This window comes from Ranitomeya variabilis, chromosome 4 (assembly GCF_051348905.1).
Source record: "Ranitomeya variabilis isolate aRanVar5 chromosome 4, aRanVar5.hap1, whole genome shotgun sequence".
Taxonomy (NCBI): domain Eukaryota; kingdom Metazoa; phylum Chordata; class Amphibia; order Anura; family Dendrobatidae; genus Ranitomeya; species Ranitomeya variabilis.
This window is the reverse complement of record NC_135235.1, coordinates 388,114,629-388,134,950: the sequence shown is the minus strand read 5'-3', so window position 1 is coordinate 388,134,950 and position 20,322 is coordinate 388,114,629. Positions and strand designations below refer to the sequence as shown.

General features: G+C 45.8%; 1 protein-coding gene across 2 annotated transcripts in view; it reads right to left on the bottom strand.

Moving 5' to 3' along the window:
• The window catches only part of LOC143764863 (uncharacterized), a 28,118-nt gene extending 7,819 nt beyond the window's left edge, over window positions 1–20,299 (bottom strand). Inside the window, exons 1-3 of one of the 2 annotated variants that reach the window (XM_077250914.1) lie at window positions 20,172–20,299; window positions 3,945–4,090; window positions 3,203–3,255 (exon numbers count right to left, since the gene is read on the bottom strand). In XM_077250914.1, the coding sequence (XP_077107029.1) occupies window positions 3,203–3,255; window positions 3,945–4,008 (117 nt within the window). In that variant the 5' untranslated portion in view covers window positions 4,009–4,090; window positions 20,172–20,299. The remainder of the gene's footprint in view (window positions 1–3,202; window positions 3,256–3,944; window positions 4,091–20,171) is intronic. The other variant, XM_077250915.1, reaches the window with a different exon arrangement.
• Window positions 20,300–20,322: the final 23 nt, after the last annotated feature.

Sequence of the window (20,322 nt, the reverse complement as noted above, 5' to 3'; positions counted from 1 at the left end):
CCTCTTAAATTGGAAGCATTTATGGGCGTTCCTTGCACGAAACTGTAAATGATGGCAGATATGAGCTGGTGCAGATTTCTGGTATACTTTCTGGCAATTTTTTCAATAAATTATAATAAATCTATCAGGCCACATTCCTCCTATTACGTGCCACAACTTTTCACGAAAGTAACACGACTGAAGAAATGCGCAAAAAAAAAGGAAAAAAGCAGTTCTGCAAAAAAAAAAAAAAAAGACGGAGGATTCTCCCCCTTCCCACTTTGTGTCCTTCAGAACCAAAAGCCATTAGCTATAACCAATTGGGATTATGGCCCACAGAGGAAGCAAACGCGAAACGCGCGTTGGGGCTGTGTGCGTGGTACCACAAGTGGTGAATAACTTTTACAGGTTATGTGCATTGATTTACTAGATATGCTAATTATGATACTTTAGATACAATGCACTATTAAAATTTTTTGCACCTCCTCAGCATCATCTTTTGCACTTTTACTATGTTAGGTACTGAGGCACTGTCACTTTACATAAACAATTATTGTACCATAGTGCTGTCCCTATCTTAACTACGCTTGTGGTATGTACTTCCTTTTTGTACCCAAATCTCTGCTTTGAATACCTTTGTTGATGATACATATTTAATACATGTTTTTGCCTTCTGTACATATAATAAAGAATAAAAAAATTTGTAAGCTTATTCTGGACTGCACACTCCTTGTTTTCAGTATTTATCCTTGGTAGGAGAGACGTTAGTTACTGTTCGTATAGGTCCTGCTATGGAGGCATAGGACCTTTCAAATACTTATAACAGTGATCATAATTTCTGTTTTGATGATATTGTATTAAGCTATAGCTCATTGGTATGAAGGTCTTTATCAGGGTATGTGCACACGCTGCGGATTTTGCTGCAGATTTGTAGTTTTCCATGCATTTACAGTACCAAGCAAACCTATGGAAAACCAAATCCTCAGTGCACATACTGCGGAAAAAGCACGTGGAAACGTAGCGTTGTGGATTCTGCAGTGGTTTACACCTGCTCCATAATAGGAATCCGCAGGTATAACCGCAGGTGAAATCTGCACAAAAACCGCAAAAAAAGCGGTAAATCCGCAGGAAATCCACAGTGCGGATTACCTGCGGAATTACCAAAATCAGCCAGGAAAAATCTGCAGAGTAATCCACAGTGTGTGCACATAGCCTTAGTCCTAATAATAGAGGTACTTCATTTACATTTTTTTAATTGAAATAGATATTCTAATCCTTTTATACAGTCGTGGCGGAAAGTGTTGGCACCCTTGAAACTGTTCCAGGAAATAAATTATTTCTCCCAGACAATTATTGCATTTAGACATACTTTGTTATACACGTTTATTTCCTCTGTGTGTATTGGAACAACACAAAAAAAGGAACAGAAAAAAAAATGGACAATGGGTTGATCAAAATTGTTGGCACCCTCTACTTAACATTTAGTTGTACACTTTTTGGAATAAATAATTGCAATCAATCACTTCCTATAACCATCAACAATCTTCTTACACCTCTCATGTGGAATTTTGGACCACTCTTCTTTTGCAAACTGCTCCAGGTCTCTCATATATGAAAGGTGCCTTCTCCCAACAGCAATTTTAAGATCTCTCTACAGGTGTTCAATGGGCTTTAGATCTTGGCTAATTTGCTGCCCACTTCATAAATCTCAAGCACTTTGTTTCCAAACATTTCTGGAGGCTTCTTGAAATATGTTTGGGGTCATTGTCTTGCTGGAAGACCCATGACCGAGGATGCAAACCCAGCTTTCTGACATTGGGCACTACATTGAAACCCAAAGCCTTTAGCAATCTTCACATTTCATCATACCTTGCACACAGTCAAGGCACCCAGAGCCAGAGGCAGCAAAACAACCCCAAATCATCTTTGAACCGCTACCACATTTGACAGCAGGTACAGTGTTGTTTTAGTTGTAGGTCTCGTTCAGTTTTCGGTAAACAGAATGATGTGCTTTATCAATCAGCTCTATGTTGCTCTCATCTGTCCACAACATGCTTTCCAAAAAGGATTTTAGCTTACTCATGTACATTTTGGTAAATTTTGTTATGTCTCTGTCAGCAGTGGGGTTCTCCTGGTTCTCAGGCCATAGCATTACATTCCAATGTCGATGGATAGATTGCGCTGACACGGATGCGCCCTAAGCCTGCAGGACAGCTTGAATTTCTTTGCAACTTGATTGGGGCTGCTTATCCACTATTCTGTGTTGCAACCTTTAATCAATTTTCCTCTGCCATCCATGTCCAGGGAGATTAGCTACAGTGCTATGGGTTGTAAACGTCTGGATTATGTTGCACACCGTGCACAAAAGAACATCAATATGTTTGGAGATGTACTTGTAATCTTGAGATTGTTGATATTCTTCAACAATTTTGGTTCTCAAGTCCTCAGACAGTTCTCTTCTCCTCTTTCTGTTCTCCATGCTTCATGTTGCACACACAGACACACAAAGCAAAGATTGAGTCAACTTCTCCCCTTTTTATCTGGTTTCACGTGTAATTTTAATATTGCCCACACCAGTTACTTGCCACAGGTGAGTCTGAACAAGTATCACGTTTGAAACAAAGTTGTTTACCCACAATTTTGCAGAAGTGCCAACAATTTTGCCCGGCCCAGTTTTGGGGTTTTGTGTGCAATGATGTCCAATTTGCCTTTTTTTCCCCTCAGTTTTTTTGTGTTGTTCCAATACACACAGAGGAAATAACTAAACATGTGCAATTGCATTCATTTTCTGGAACAATTTCAAGGGTGACTAAAAGAGTTCTTTGCTTCATAGGTAGCCTTCCCCTGGTTTAACATAAGAATCAAATAAACATTTTATACCTATGAATGTCCCCTCACCTCTGCCCTGTGTGTGCTCACTGACAAAAGTGGCCACCTATATGCAAGGCGACCTATCCTGACCTCACAGAATCTAAATCTCATGTCCTACTAGAGGCCTACTTGATTAGTATTAGACTTTTTCCAGACTACCTTCTCAGTACACATTGACATCAGCCACTTTTCATTACTGGAATGCAGCCTTGAACAATACATTGCCTGCACATGAAATTATAAACGCACAATATAAAGTTTTGATATCATAAATTTCTGGTCCGTGTGGGTGTCAGAAGTGGAACAAGCCCCAATCTTCAGAACGAGGATAGCAGTTTGCCTTTCCTCCTACCTTATCCTCGCGACTGGGACATCTCTCTGGTGTATTGTCATTACTGGATCCATCTAAAGCAAACACACAGTGAATGAATGAGTACGCTGTCTAAGGCCGGGTCACACTTGCGAGTGCAATGCGAGTCTCGCGCATCAATACCCGGCACTGGCACCGACACTCGGCACCGGAGCGATCAGCTGCATAGAAATACATGTAGCTGCATGCTCCGGTCCGAGTGCCGGCGGCAGTGTCGGGTATTAATGCGCGAGACTCGCATTGCACTCGCAAGTGTGACCCCGGCCTAAATGTGGTAATCAGATGAAAACTGTATTTAGGCTGCATTAAAAACTGCTCTTTGCTTTAGGGCTCATTCAGACATCCGTTTTAGTTTTTATTTCCACATACAAGAAAACCTGGCTGAGTTTTATCAGTGATTTTGTTCCGTTTCATCAAAATAAAACAAACAAAAATGTTCTCAAGCTGCTCCCATCAAGCAGTCAGTGAAAAGCAGACAGCATTTGGATGGCATTCAAGCGCTGTCTGTTTTTTATCACGGACGCATCGACTTGCATTGCAAATTTTGGTCTGACACTTGGATCAATATTAGACATATCTCTGCGATTTTTCATGGACCACATAGTCTACAAAAAAAAAAAATCAGACATGTGAACTACCAGATAAACTACTTACTCTAGGTACGAGATATGTGAAAAACGGACATCTGAATGAACCCTGACATTGAATTAAAGACTTTTCTTACATGATGATGATGATGATGATGATGATGATGATGATGATGAAAGATGCTGGGGTTTCGCCATCATAACGTCCTTCTCCAGATTCTTGTGGCTTTCTACGGCTCACATGATTTGTAGTCCAGCAGTGATAATCTCCAGATGATAACACCTGCATTGTAAGTAAACAACAGAACACAGCCTAATAAGTAACACATTGTTGAAATCTCTTGCTCAGCCTCTATCTCCTGCTGTCTTCAGAAATCTCTTGCTCAGCCTCTATCTCCTGCTGTCTTCAGATTACATAGCAAAAATCTGCTGACAGATCCCCTTTAATAAACATTTCATATGCTGGAAATATTTTTCACTTTCAACCCTCCGTTAAGCGATGCAAATTTTCACCACAGGTTGCATGCTCAGTGTAGGGCGCAGGCTCGGGAACTGAGCCTGCTCCATAGACGGCAGGTACCTGCTGCGATATGGAGCCGACACATGACTCTGACAGCTTTGACTAGAGCTAGTTGGCTTCCTAGGAGACCTTAATACTAAAGCAATGCAGGATTAAAGCATCCAAGGGTTCTAACAAATATTGTGAAAAATAAAAAAAACAAACGTTTTATATACAAAACAAATAAGGATTTTTGTGTACTCACTGTAATATCCTTTTCTCCTTCGCTTCATTGGGGGATACAGACTGAGTGTTATGCTGCTGCCACCAGGAGCCTGACACTAAGGCTATGTGCACACTTCGCAGATTTCCTGGGGATCCGCAGTGTTTTTTTCCACGCAGAAACGTTGCAGAACGGCAAGTGATTTACAGTACAATGAAAATCAATTGGAAAAAAAAAGCTGTGCTAATGGTGCGGAAATATCCGCACGGAAAACGCAGCAGATTCAAAAAAGGACCATGTCAATTCTCTTTGCGGATCTGCAGCATTTCTGCACCCATTGCCTTCCAGTGTGTCAGGCCAATCCGCAGAAAAACCGCAGCTGTAAAAAAGATCTGCGGTTTTACTGCAGATGAAACGCTGCAGATTGGGAGCTGGAAGAGTGTGAGCGGATACTGTGTGTGTCTGGTATCTGCAGGGTTCTGCGTGTATGTGTCTCTGTGTGCATGTCTGTATGTGTCCCTGTGTGTGTGCGGAGTCTGTGTAAGCAGCCTTTGTCTGATGGGACTACTGCTCCCATCCGACAATGAATACGCACAGTGAGAACATTGCCGATGATGGGAAAGTAGTCCCATCAGACAATGGCTGTGTTCAGTTGTAAAAGAAAAAAAACATACAGAACATACAACATATAACATACAGTACATACACATAAAATAAAGTACATATTTACCAATCACCTAGTCCCTGAAGCCCACGATTCTCCTGTAATAAAAAAACATAATAAACCAATCTATACTTACCTTTCCGCTGTAGTCCAGTTAATAACGAGTGTCCCACGACAATCTCCCATGTAGAACACTGACATCGGCCCATGTCAGCACTCTAAAGGGGCCCCGCAATAACCTAACAACTAGCACCCTCCGTGATGTATATCCCTCCGCCGCTGCCGGGAGAGAGGTCACTTAAATTCATTCTGTCGCTGGCAACGCTGTGTGAGAAAATTCCCACGCAGCATTGCCGTAAAGCGAGACAATGAACTAAAGTAACCTCTTCAGCGATGCACTGCAGGGGCCATTATCTCCTGTCAGTGCATCACAGGAGGTCTATAGAGCAGTGACATCACCCGATGTCACTGTTCTATAGGGGAGATCGTCATGGGACACTCGTTATTAATTGGACTGCGTCAGACAGGGAGTATACGGTTGGTTTATTTTTTTTTTGCAGGTGATCGATGGTGGTTGTAAGTATGGTGAAATTAAGAATATTAACATACTTTTTTCTGGCTGTCTCTTTTTTTTTTTTTCTAACTTTTCCACTACTATAGAATTAGTAATGGATATGTATCTTATTGACGCCTCTCCATTACTAACCGGGCTTAATATCACCTTACAATCAAAGGGGACATTAACCCCCTATTACCCCATATGCCACCGCTACAGGGCAGTGGGAAGAGAGAGGCTAAGTGCCGGAATTGACATTCCGCCATTGCTGGAAGCTGGTATTTGTAGCCGTGGGGGGCCAATATCCATGGCCCCTCTCTAGGCTATTAATATCAGCCCGCAGCTGTCTGCATAGCCTCACTATAAATTATAGGGGTACCCCACGTCATTTTTTTGGGGGGGTCCCTCTATTTTAATAGCAAGTAAAGGCTAAATATACAGCTGTGGGCTGATATTCATAGCCTGGGAAGCTCCATGGGTATTAACCCCTTCCCAGGCTATAAACATTGTCCCCCAGTCGCTGGCTTTCCCACTCTGGACTTGAAAATTGCGCAGGAGCCCACGCAATTTTTTTCTCCATTTTTTTAAATTAAACAGATATTGTGTTTAAGGCCGGGGTCACACTTGCGAGAAACTCGCACGAGTCTCGCACCTCAATACCCGGCACTGCCGCCGGCACTTGGGACCGGAGTGTGCGGCTGCATGTATTTCTATGTAGCTGAATGCTCCGTTCCCAGTGCCGCTGGCAGTGCCAGGTATTGAGGTAGAAGACTCGAGCGAGTTTCTCGCAAGTGTCACCCCGGCCAACGCAGATTTTGTTTGTGTGTCTTTATTTAACTGTTTATGTGCCATTTTATTATGTTTATTACTAAATATCGGGCATGGTATTACCGTATCTATCTATCGATTTATCTATCTATCTATCTTGGCTTGAGAAAGGATATCACATCCGAAACGTCGCCACGCCGTTTGGGCAATAAAGTCCACTTTTTTTTCATTTTTTTGTGCTGTTTTCCTTTTTTTTATCTTTATCTATCTATCTATAGATTGATTGATCTATCTTTCTATGTGTGTAAACATTATTCTTCAATAGAGTATGTTAATGAAGAGGTTGGACAATAAATGATATCACATTTTTTTTGTGTTCAATAATAGATCTTCATTTAGCTTTCAAAAATGCATACAAATCCACATCAAAAAACGCATCAAATCCGCCGCTGCGTTTTCTGGCAAGAGATTGAAAGAATTTGCACAGAAAATTCCACAGGCAAATCTGCAATGTGTGCATATACGCTAAGTAATACAAAGAAAGTTAGCTCCTCCTCTGCAGTATACACCCTCATGCTGGCTCCCAGAGAACCAGTTCAGTGCAAGAGCAGTAGGAGATCAATACCAACATATAAGAGTATAACATGTCAAATTACAGAACAAGCACAAAGCCATTAACAAGGTGGGTGCTGTGTCCCCAATGATTGGCTCGGAGAAAAGGATTTTACGGTGCGTACACAAAAATCCTTATTTCTCCTTCGCCTCACTGGGGGACACAGACTGTGGGACGTCCCAAAGCAGTGATTGGGTGAGGACAACATAACAGTTCAGGCCCTGCGTAACTGCTGTCTAAAAGTGCGCTAGTGCGGCCTGCAGAGTCTGCATGCCCAGACTCACATCTGCGCAAGTCTGGATGTGAAAATTATAGTGCTTCAAGAATGTGTGCGGACTGGATGCCTGTGACTATTGGCCCAAGAAGCCCCTATCTAGCGAGTGGAGTGTGCCCTGATCCCCGCTGGGATAGGCTGACCTCTGACGTGGAAGGACTCCTGGTTGGTGGAACGAATCCACCTGGCTATCATGGCCGATAAAGCGGCTAAACCCTTCCTGCGTAGCCCGAATAAAGCGTCCGACCTTCGGAAGGATGCCGTCCTCTATACATACATTCTGAGAGCTCTCACTTCATCCAGAGCATGGAGAACTGTAAGATATTAATATATCACCGTTCCGCTTTGTGGACTGGTGCCGAACAAGACGAGGGAAGAATGATGTCCTCGTAACGGTGGAAGTGCGATACCACCTTGGCAAAAAGGAAGGGGATGGCCTGAGGACAACCTTGCCATGATGGAAATAAGGAAAGGCGTCTGAAAGGACAGAGCGGCTAGCTCCGAAAACTTGCCTGAATGACGTGACCGCAGTGAAAAAGGCAACCTTCCAGGACAGTAAAGTCAGCGACATCATGAAGCGGATCAAAAGGAGTCTCCTGTAAGACCCCCCAGGACCAATTAACATCCCACGGATCTAGCGGCATGCGATAGGGAAGTACTGCATGTGAAACTTCCTTCAACTCATCATCATCAGAAATAACTGATGAAATACCGAGGCTAGGACAAATATGAATAAAATGAATATATTTTTATTGACAATAATAATACATAAACACTTACATAAAAAAGACAAGGGAATTTCAGTAATTACGAAATAACTAATGGTCACATACATGTAAGAATATTTATTTTCTATCTAGATAGATCAATCTAAGCATAATTGCTACCACTAGAAAGATTTATTTCTCATGAGCGTAAGTATATATTATATCTGCATATGACACAAGTTTTTAAAGTGCTCAGTGCTGTGCACAAAATATTTCTAATTATTATATGTATACATCGGCACACAGTATTACTCTGCTTGAGATATATAATTAAAGTGCTTCATACTACTTTACCATGCATTCATATAATCCAACAGCAAATAATCAACAGGCACTACATAAGGTGCTCTGTGCTGTGCAAAATCATAAAATGCTTGGTACTTAATAGCGATGCATGTGACACAAGTTTTTAAAGTGCTTAGTGCTGTGCACAGAATATTTCTAGTAATTGCATGTATACATCAACACACAATATGACTCAACCTGAGGTATATAAATAAAGTGCTTTATACTATATTACCATGCATTTTTAGCATCAAACAGCAAATAATAAACAGGCACTATATAAAGTGCTCTGTGCTGTGCAAAATATGAGATGCTTAGTGCTAAATCACGATGCACTTATAATAGACCCCAACAAATAGTACAGCAAGCACTATATCCAGTGATCCATGCTGCACAGAGGGTGCCTGTTTATAAGACATATACACTCACTGGCCACTTTATTAGGTACACCTGTCCAACTTCTTGTTAACACTTAATTTCTAATCAGCCAATCACATGGCGGCAACTCAGTGCATTTAGGCATGTAGACATGGTCAAGACAATCTCCTGCAGTTCAAACCGAGCATCAGTATGGGGAAGAAAGGTGATTTGAGAGCCTTTGAACGTGGCATGGTTGTTGGTGCCAGAAGGGCTGGTCTGAGTATTTCAGAAACTGCTGATCTACTGGGATTTTCACGCACAACCATCTCTAGGGTTTACAGAGAATGGTCCGAAAAAGAAAAAAATCCAGTGAGCGGCAGTTCTGTGGGCGGAAATGCCTTGTTGATGCCAGAGGTCAGAGGAGAATGGGCAGACTGGTTCGAGCTGATAGAAAGGCAACAGTGACTCAAATCGCCACCCGTTACAACCAAGGTAGGCCTAAGAGCATCTCTGAGCGCACAGTGCGTCGAACTTTGAGGCAGATGGGCTACAGCAGCAGAAGACCACACCGGGTACCACTCCTTTCAGCTAAGAACAGGAAACTGAGGCTACAATTTGTACAAGCTCATCGAAATTGGACAGTAGAAGATTGGAAAAACGTTGCTTGGTCTGATGAGTCTCGATTTCTGCTGCGACATTCGGATGGTAGGGTCAGAATTTGGCATAAACAACATGAAAGCATGGATCCATCCTGCCTTGTATGGAGCATCTTTGGGATGTGCAGCTGACAAATCTGCGGCAACTGTGTGATGCCATCATGTCAATATGGACCAAAATCTCTGAGGAATGCTTCCAGCACCTTGTTGAATCTATGCCACGAAGAATTGAGGCAGTTCTGAAGGCAAAAGGGGGTCCAACCCGTTACTAGCATGGTGTACCTAATAAAGTGGCCAGTGAGTGTATATAGCTCAGTGAAAACAGGAAGAGCTAAGAGCTGCAGGTGCCGAAAAGATAACCGTGCCTCAGCCTATACATCTTACTACTTACATTTAGAAGACCATTAGTGACCCCGACAGCGCCGTTTTGCCATCATGGCTTCCTCAAATGAGGACAACCTTGCCATGATGGAAATAAGGAAAGGCGTCTGAAAGGACAGAGCGGCTAGCTCCGAAAACTTGCCTGAATGACGTGACCGCAGTGAAAAAGGCAACCTTCCAGGACAGTAAAGTCAGCGACATCATGAAGCGGATCAAAAGGAGTCTCCTGTAAGACCCCCAGGACCAATTAACAACCCACGGATCTAGCGGCATGCGATAGGGAAGTACTGCATGTGAAACTTCCTGCATGAAAGTCCTTACTTGCAGTTTTGTTGCAATCCTACGCTGGAATAAGACCGATAAGGCCCACATCTGGACTTTCAGAGAGCTGAGCGCCAAGCCTGAGTCCAAATCATTTTGAAGGAAAACTAAAATGGGGAAGGCGTCAGTGATCCCTGCCCCAAGCGAAAAAGGTTCTCCAGGTAGAATGATAGATGCGTACTGAGGCGGGCTTACAAGCACTAGTCACTGACAACTTCTTGTGAGAAGCCCGCCTGGGTCAGAACCCAGGATTCAATGGCCAAGTTGAGAAAACACAGGCCCCCTTTGTTCTGGTGCGAAATCGGTCCCTGGAGAGCAGATCTGGATGATCTGACAAACGCCAGATCATGCAGTGATGGCTTTTGGATCTCGAGACCGAGCTATGAAGTCGACTACTTTGGCATTCAGTCTGGATGCCATCCGATCCACATCCAGAGTTCCCCAGCGAAGGCAGATATGTTGGAAGACTTCCGGATGAAGTTCCCACTTGCCTGAGGCGAGACCCTGACGGTTGTGGAAGTCTGACGCCCAGCTTTCTGCACCCGGGATGTGCACTGTGGAGATCAGTGGTTTCACTCTGCCCATCGAAGAATGAGAGCTACCTTATATATGGCCGCCCTGCTGCGGGTACCCACTTGATGATTGATATATGCCACTGCCATGGTGATGTCCGAATGAATTTGGATGGGGTGATCTGCCGGAAGGTAATGGAACTGTTGCAGGAACTGTTGCAGGGCTAGCCTAATAGCTCAGATCTCCAGGAATTGATCGGGGGACTCGACTCCCGAGTTGACTAGCACCCGTGAGCGGTGTGGTGATTTTTAGAGAAATTTCCCTTTGATGGAAAGGAAGCTTCATTGCGGGAAGATGTGCAAGCCTCTGTCTCTTGGGATACGAACTCGTGATCTCACAGGAACGAGACAGGCACTTTAACCCACAATGCCACAGGAACAGTCTCGAAAGACTGCTCCCCAGTCAGGAGATTGGGGTCGGTAAGTACACAAACCATTGAACCAGGAGAGAAGATTTCCCCAGGTTAAGGGAGGAGCTCAACAACCGCCATCTGGGTGCCTGCTTGACCCGCAGGTGCAAGTGACATCGACTGTCAAGGGAGCAAGGATTCCTGTCCCAGGTAGCTAGAAAGCATGCTGCAGGGAACGGAGATGCAGTTGAGCAAAGAGGGCTGCTTACATAGCTGCCACCATTGTACCCAAAAACCCTCATGGCAAAGCAAATGGAATGAGGGGATGAGTGGCAAAAAGCGCGGGCTCCTATCTGCTGAACTGGAACGGGGGAATACTTGCTTAAGTTTATCAGCCAGCCCAGACAAGAAAGGGTATCACAAGAGATGTGAACGGAGAGTCCTTAACTAGGAGGTCATCTTGGAAGGACAGAACGACCATGCCCCAAGAATGTAAGATGGACATGATGCCGCCATAACCTTTGTGAACACTCTGCTGGTGGAAGCGAGGCCGAAGGGCAAGACCGAGAAGAGAAAAAGGTTGCGGTGGCAAAGGGAGGTAGCATCCAAAATGTCGAGGATGCCAAGAAACTCCCCTTTTTTGTTTCCTTGAAGTAATGACCGAACGGGGGCTCAATCCAGAAATGGAAGACCTTAACAAACTTCTTTAGAAGTTTGGAGTTTAGTATGGGTCTTACTTTTCTGTTTTTTTGTTGGGACCCCAAACAGGTTTGAGTAGAACCCCTCAAACCTTTAGTTTTCCGGGGCCAGAACAATGACTCCATCTTGGAACAAAGATTTTATGACTCTGCAAAAAAACCCTTGCCCTCATCTCTGATTTTGGGGAGAAAAGTAAGAACCGTGTTGAGGAAATATCGATTTTGTATCCGGAATCCTCAGGTCTCTGACCCATTCGTTTAGGACAATGGAGAGCCAGGCCTGACGAAGCAGGCGTAGGTGACCGCCTACCTTGGCAGTGTCGACAGGATAACGTGAGTGAAAAATCTTTGGGACCTAGATCCTTTAGAACTAGACCGATTGGGTCGCACCTTCCACTGCTGGATGGCCTATAGGGGACCTGGGATCGTTTATTCCTGATGAGGAAGAAACGGGCCAGCTGAAAATGGTGTGAAAGGTCTAAATATGAGTTTGATGCTGGCACCGAAAAGAGCGCTTGAACCTTTGCTGGGGAAGAAACTTGCTGTTCCCTGCCGTAGCATCGGAGATAAGCTGAACCAGCTCCTCTCCAAATAAAAGGCCACTCTGAAAATGTAGGAAATTTAGAGATCTTGGTTAGATGCAGAGTCCGCTTAAAATTGTCTAAGTCATAACGCTCTTCTGATTCTGATGGCATTTGCAGCGGACAATGCAGCACAGCTAGCCTCATCTAAAGAGGCATGTACCAAATATCTCCTGCCCATGAAATTTTATTGGCCAGATATGCTGCTTCCAGAGGAAGATTACTGATCTGAATGGAATTAAACAAGGTCTCCGACCAGGAGACCCTTGCTTTAGTTACCCACGCCACAGCAAAAGATGGATAAAAAGCTGAGCCTGAGGCTTCAAAGATGGAGCAAGACAGATTTTCTATTTAGTGGTAAGTAGGACTTTAATCGATGAACCATCCAGGCAGAAGGGTTTTGGAAGCCAGGAGAGATACCGGCAGTTTACTGCTGGAGACTTAGCCTATTTTTTTCCCAGATCACCTGGAAGGGATATCTTGCTTCAAGTGACCAGTGAAGCGATTAGCCAGTCGCTCCCTGTGCCGAGTAACTATAGCACAAAAATTTTCAGGAGAATGGCAAAAGTTCTATATGGGCGTTTAGTCCTCTTAACGGACACTGCATGATCCAGAGCAGAACCGGGATCCTCGTCAACCTCCAGAGTCTGGTTGACATGCCTTCCGAAACTCTGGCGAGTCCAGATTCAATGACACATCCTATTCATACTCGAAATTTTGATCGCTACAAATCCCAGGTGAGGGAGAGTGAACGACTGCACCCACGGACACCGACGGATAACATACTACGGATCTGTTTTCTAGACGCATGTTTGGGTCTAGAATGCTTGCGGCCCTTGCTAGCCGACAGCTCCCGTGTAGGGGAGGATCCATATACAACAGTCATGGGAACGCTCCTATCCCCGGAGGGAATCAATTGCCAAGCCCAATTGCAAAGCCCACTCAGGGGGACTAGGTACACTGGCTCGGCGGTAACAGAGGGCTCTTGAGCGTATTTGGTGTCACAGGCAATGCAGAGTGGAGAATCCTGTGCTCTTGGACTGGTCAGAGCGGCATGAGCCCACAGCTGGTACCTTGGGGGGGGACACATGCCCTCTCTGATTCCCACTGACTGTGACATGGAGTATCCTATTAAAGGGATTCCTACAGACCAGGGGGAGGAAGGTAGCAGTCCCTTACCCAGGTCCCTTCCTGTGTCCCCCTTGCTTGGAGTAGCACTGACCTCAGCGCTAAATATCGTCGAATCCCTTAGCCCATTCTAGAGTAAAATGCCACTTCCGTATTCAGAGGTGGCAGCCAAAGTATGGCCACCGTGATTACAGTGGCACTTCTCGTCCTGGACGAGAAGCGCCGGATTAGTGGGCAGAGCCACCGGAGCACGTCATAGCGCGGGCAGAGCCTCCGGATTGCGGCCTATACAGGGCCGAAGCCAGGGACTAAATTTTTCGGCGCCGGCGGCGAACAGGGGACAAGCGGAGACCAGAAGGGACCCTCCCCCACTTCCAGAATGGGACCCCCAGTACCAGCACTGCCCCGGACCACGTGATCAGAGCCCTCCAGCCCCGGCACTTACCCAGAGAAGCTGCCGGGTGGCAGCAGGTCAGGATAGACCTTCTCTGTCTGTCGCTGCTGTCTTTAAACGGTGCAGGGTTAAAGTGGTGAACCCTCGATCCATCATCCTCTTAACAGGGAGGTGGAGAGGGACCGTCCACTTCCTTGCATCATCCGCTAAACAGTGGTGATGCAGTGGGGGTGTTCGGACGCCAAAAGGGGGTGCCTCTGTACATCCACAGAGTTCAAGCCCCCAGGTGGACAAGCCTGGATGTCCGGCTTTAGGCCTGGCTGCAGAAGAGGATACATGGAGGCGACACTCCATGTGCTCATCTGTTGATGGTGTGGGGAGATCGGTGCCCTTTAAGGGACCCGTCGCCCCTAAAAATTAGCCCAGGCATGGCATCCCACATTGCAGGAGAGGATACGTGGAGGCGACACTCTCCGTGCTCGCCTGTTGTTGGTTTGGGGAGATCGGAACCTTGAAAAGATCCATCGCCCCTGTTATCTGAAGAAAAAGATTAAAAAAAATAAAAAAAAAGTGAAAAAAATTAAAATAAAAAAGGATTTTTGGTTTGAAGACCAGACCCGTGTGCCTCCTACAGACACTAAGCATGAACTGGTTCTCTGGGAGCCAGCACGAGGGTGTATACTGCAGAGGAGGAGCTAACGTTCTTTGTATCACTTAGTATCAGCAGCATACACCCATGGTCTGTGTCCCCCAATGAGGCAAAGGAGAAATTGCTGCATTCTTTGAAGTCCAATCTATCAATATATAAAACTATTTAACCCAAATAGTAAATACTGTATAGAAAAAAAATAATTACACCTCCCCTAAAAGCTGCAATACAAAGCGATCAAGGTGTGGTATGTTCTCTAAAAAGTTACCACTACAAATTACAGCACGGTGCACAATAAATCCTCACCCACCTCTATTGATGGAGAGATAAAACAGTTATGGGTCTCAGACAATGGAGGCACAAAGCAAATAGATTTTTTTTTTTACTACATAACCTATAGACTTTAGTACAGACATTATCATACTGACCTGAAGAATCATGTTATCAAGTCATTTTTACTACACACTGATTAGTGTAAAAGAGAACCCCCCCCCCCCCCCCCCACACACACACACACACACACGCACACACCATTAGAGAAATTGTATTTTTTTTTCTAAACATTTCATTCCACTTGGATTTTTTCCCCATTTCCTGTACACTATGTGGTATAATGAATAGTGTCATTTATAACTACAGCCGTCCTGCAATAAACAAGCCTCAGACAGCTATGTGGATGGAGAGCTAAAAGAGTGGAACAAAAAAAGAAGAAAAAACAAAAACAGAGAACGGCCGGTGCTGAAGTGGGTGAGATGAAATAAAGTAAGAACCAAAATAGAGGGTCACTTATGGAGCACTGGCGGAACAGGGGCTGGAAGTGCTGGGAGAAGGAGCAGGCAGTGCCGGCGGTAGGGGGCAGGAGAAGTTCCGGTGGTAGGGGAGGAAGCGCCGGAGGGTCATTCTATATCAAGTGATCCAAATATGAATATTTTTTTTACCCGATGTCTTAAGATTTTTTTTATTTTTTGTCTTTATGAAGTACAACTTTAGTTAATTACAAATTAAAAGTTTTGATTTTTTTTCTTCATCAGTTAATTTTTTACAGATTTCAAAAGTTTCAAAAAAGAGCAGATTTTGGCCTGGTATGGCTTTATATTTGTTTTATCATATCTCGGGCTAGAATTAAGATAAAGAGTTGGGAGAGGCATCATTTTTCTCAGAACAGAACCGGCTTTCATTTAATATGTCACAAGACTATGTTTCTTTATATTTTGCTTTGGAGCAATCAAATTCAAAATTTTGATGCGCAACTGTGAAAAAAAACGTATGTTTTAAAATTGTGAAAACATGCACGTGTGTTACTTGTGTTCTTGTTTACATTTGTACAGGGATTCAACTTAGGATCTATCAAATTTTTTTTTTTTTTTAAGCCTTGAATCATCTGATTTTATGTTTGTGTGAGTTTCTTCCTTTTTTCTTTTAAAATTATAACTTATTGCATTCAACATTTATATGCAACAATAAAGAAACACAAAAAACAAATCCCGAAGTGCCAGAATAAATACATCTTAATCATCATAACACAACTTGTTCAATGCATTCAGGTTGAAAATGCTGAGCAAGCCAAAAGAAAAAAGGTGATCATATCCTCAAGTGTGGTTTTCTAAATACAGTCTTGTCCTAATTATATGTTAAAAACAAGATGAAAAGAACCAATATTTTTAACACCTATTTATACATGGAACAATTTTTTTCTATTATATCACTAAACATGTCATTTCTGAAGTGTTTAAGGGTATGTCTCCACGTTCAGGATTGCATCAGGATTTGGTCAGGATTTTCCATCAGTATTTGTAAGCCAAAACCAGGAGTGGGTGATAAATGCAGAAGTGGTGCATATGTTTCTATTATACTTTTCCTCTGATTGTTCCACTCCTGGTTTTGGCTTACACATACTGATGGAAAATCCTGACCAAATCCTGATGCAATCCTGAACGTGGAGACATACCCTAAGAAGAATAGTCCAGTAGTTAAATCCTCGTACTATAAAATATGAACTAATCAAACAATTAATAGTAGGTTTTTACACTGGCCTGTTATCATCAATGTGTCCCTTCTAGTGGGTGAAATGTCATCTTGTCCATAAGCGCTCACTAGCAATGGCCGTTTCCTTCTGTGTCAGAGTATGGACGGCTGTCATGGTGCTCGGCTCCACCTGAGTTATCTGATTTTTGTAACTTTTACAATGTCTGGTTTTCTTGGATACACAAAGGACGGCACTGGACCACACGGTGCAGAAAAGTCACTTCTACGTCTTCATTTTCACAATCTTTGGAGATTCCAGTAGCCGTCAGCGCCGATCATATTCACAGGTCACATCACCAGTTATGCCATCCATTGCTGATCTTGTGCCGCCTTCTACCACTTCATGGACGTCACTGTCTTTATTTCCACTACATGGGATGACAGTCCGGTATTGCTGAGTCCCTGTGATGGGTTCTGCTTCCTGTAACCGATGTTATAATAAACTCTCCTCCTCTTCGTAGTCCTGGTTTGTGCAATACATGAACTGGATGTTAGGAATATTTTTCTCCCTCCATTTGAGTTTCCTGGGTGATAAGATTTGGTGTGAATACGGTCTGTGGAGGCCCGAGCTGCCGGCCTGTCATCTGCTCTGCTGTCACCATCTACCCCTGGTCATCCTCAGCCCTAACAAAGCTTCTCCTCTGTCCTCTCCTGCTTCTAAGCTTTAAAACATAATAAAATAATACCGTAACATCTAAAAATCATGGATTATTTGGTAAATATAGACCCCACACTACACCACAGGCTGAACAGATCTGAATTTGAGATTTTCGAACCAACGCTGTAATAGCTTTATTTTTTAAAATATGATCCCATCACGATCCCAGCTTGTGTTTTGGTGCAGATGTGGCTAGGAGAATAAGGCTATGTCTCCACGTTCAGGATGGCCGGCGGTATCGCCGCAGCGGCGAAGCCGCTCGGCGCTAAGCCCCGCCCCCTTTCTGGGACGCGATCATGCCGGATGTGTTAACTCTTCACATCCGGGATGATCGCTCGCTCCCATAGGGCCCTGTGATATGCCTTGCGGGGACGCTGCGTCCCCGCAAGGTGTACGGACATGCTGCGATCTGAAAAGACGCGCAGCATGTCCGGAGTCGCAGGGCCGCCGCGTGCGGGTTTCCGCGCATAGTGGACACGGGATTTCATAAAATCCCCTCCACTATGCTGGAACATCTGGACGCTGCTTGTTTGACGCTGCAGCTCTGCGCAGCGTCAAACAAGCAGCGTTTCCTGACCGTGGAAACATACCCTAACAGGCACATGTGCAGTTTTTGAATTTTTTAAATTAAACGTTTTTTTTTGGAAATGCATTTTAAATTTTTGCGTTTGCTTTCGCATGGGTAAAATATTATTAAAGATACTCTTGTGACATATCTGGTGAAAGCCTGTACAGTTCTGAGTAGAATGGTGTTTATTTGGTTTCTCTATCTTTTTTCTAGCCTGAGTTATGAGGAGAAATGGAAAGGCAGGCAACACCGAAATTCGCACTTTTTCCAAACTTTGAAAATCAATTAAAAAAAAAAAAAAATATCTAGAATTTTTTTTTCTTCACATTTTGCATTCTCTGACACACTGTTACCAAATAACAAAATCTCAAAAGAATTAAAACTATAGAGGTAAAAATCATTGGTTCATTTGACATGGAATGACCCCGGAGGTATGGGTGAAAGAAGAACTGGCAGAAGGGAAGCAGGGGCAGGATGAGCTGGCAGAAGGGAAGCAGGGGCAGAATGAGCTGGCGGAAGGGAAGCAGGATGAGCTGGCGGAAGGGAAGCAGGGGCAGGATGAGCTGGCGGAAGGGAAGCAGGGGCAGGATGAACTGGCGGAAGGGAAGCAGGGGCAGGATGAGCTGGCGGAAGGGAAGCAGGGGCAGGAAGAGCTGGCGGAAGGGAAGCAGGGGCAGGATGAGCTGGCGAAAGGGAAGCAGGGGCAGGATGAGCTGGCGAAAGGGAAGCAGGGACAGGAAGAGCTGGCAGAAGGGAAGCAGGGGCAGGATGAGCTGGCGGAAGGGAAGCAGGGGCAGGATGAGCTGGCGGAAGGGAAGCAGGGGCAGGATGAGCTGGCGGAAGGGAAGCAGGGGCAGGATGAGCTGGCGGAAGGGAAGCAGGGGCAGGATGAGCTGGCGGAAGGGAAGCAGGGGCAGGATGAGCTGGCGGAAGGGAAGCAGGGGCAGGATGAGCTGGCGGAAGGGAAGCAGGGGCAGGATGAGCTGGCGGAAGGGAAGCAGGGGCAGGATGAGCTGGCGGAAGGGAAGCAGGGGCAGGATGAGCTGGCGGAAGGGAAGCAGGGGCAGGATGAGCTGGCGGAAGGGAAGCAGGGGCAGGATGAGCTGGCGGAAGGGAAGCAGGGGCAGGATGAGCTGGCGGAAGGGAAGCAGGGGCAGGATGAGCTGGCGGAAGGGAAGCAGGGGCAGGATGAGCTGGCGGAAGGGAAGCAGGGGCAGGATGAGCTGGCGGAAGGGAAGCAGGGGCAGGATGAGCTGGCGGAAGGGAAGCAGGGGCAGGATGAGCTGGCGGAAGGGAAGCAGGGGCAGGATGAGCTGGCGGAAGGGAAGCAGGGGCAGGATGAGCTGGCGGAAGGGAAGCAGGGGCAGGAAGAGCTGGCGGAAGGGAAGCAGGGGCAGGATGAGCTGGCGGAAGGGAAGCAGGGGCAGGATGAGCTGGCGGAAGGGAAGCAGGGGCAGGATGAGCTGGCGGAAGGGAAGCAGGGGCAGGATGAGCTGGCGGAAGGGAAGCAGGGGCAGGATGAGCTGGCGGAAGGGAAGCAGGGGCAGGATGAGCTGGCGGAAGGGAAGCAGGGGCAGGAAGAGCTGGCGGAAGGGAAGCAGGGGCAGGATGAGCTGGCGGAAGGGAAGCAGGGGCAGGATGAGCTGGCGGAAGGGAAGCAGGGGCAGGAAGAGCTGGCGGAAGGGAAGCAGGGGCAGGATGAGCTGGCGGAAGGGAAGCAGGGGCAGGATGAGATGGCGGAAGGGAAGCAGGGGCAGGAAGAGCTGGCGGAAGGGAAGCAGGGGCAGGAAGAGCTGGCGGAAGGGAAGCAGGGGCAGGATGAGCTGGCGGAAGGGAAGCAGGGGCAGGATGAGCTGGCGGAAGGGAAGCAGGGGCAGGATGAGCTGGCGGAAGGGAAGCAGGGGCAGGAAGAGATGGCGGAAAGGGGGGCAGGATGAGCTAGAGGAAAGAGGGCAGGATGAGCTGGCGGAAAGGAGGCAGGATGATCTGGCAGAAGTGGGCATCAAGTGATCTGATGTAGAGGGTCAGAAAGCAGACCATAATGGCACTGATAACGGGGAAGGCCATGAGCAGGCTGACAGGACGGCGGTTAGCTGACCATGGTGACACAGCTGGGAAAATGACTAGTGGGCGACGAGCAAGGTATATGGCTTGATGATGGGAAAGGAGCGCTGATTAGTGGGCTATGCTCACAGAAGCAGTATTATGAAGATGGGACCATTAGTTAGGGGCTAGTGGTGGGCAGGTGTTATACTAGGGGGACACAGGAATGGTGAGACGCAGCAGGACCACAGCTATTGCCACAGTCCTCTGTGTGTGCCGGAACATTTATTACGGAGCAGTGAACCTAATGAGGGGAGATAGGAGCCCTCACCTCCAGTACTTTCCCCAGTCCTCACGCAACCGGAAGTCCCTGGTCCTTCACTTCCACTCCCGATTCCCGGAAACGGCTGGTGCAATTCAGCTATTGCCTGGGCTGATTGGAACGTCAGAAAGGGAGAGTGAGCGGTCACTAGAGGGAAGAA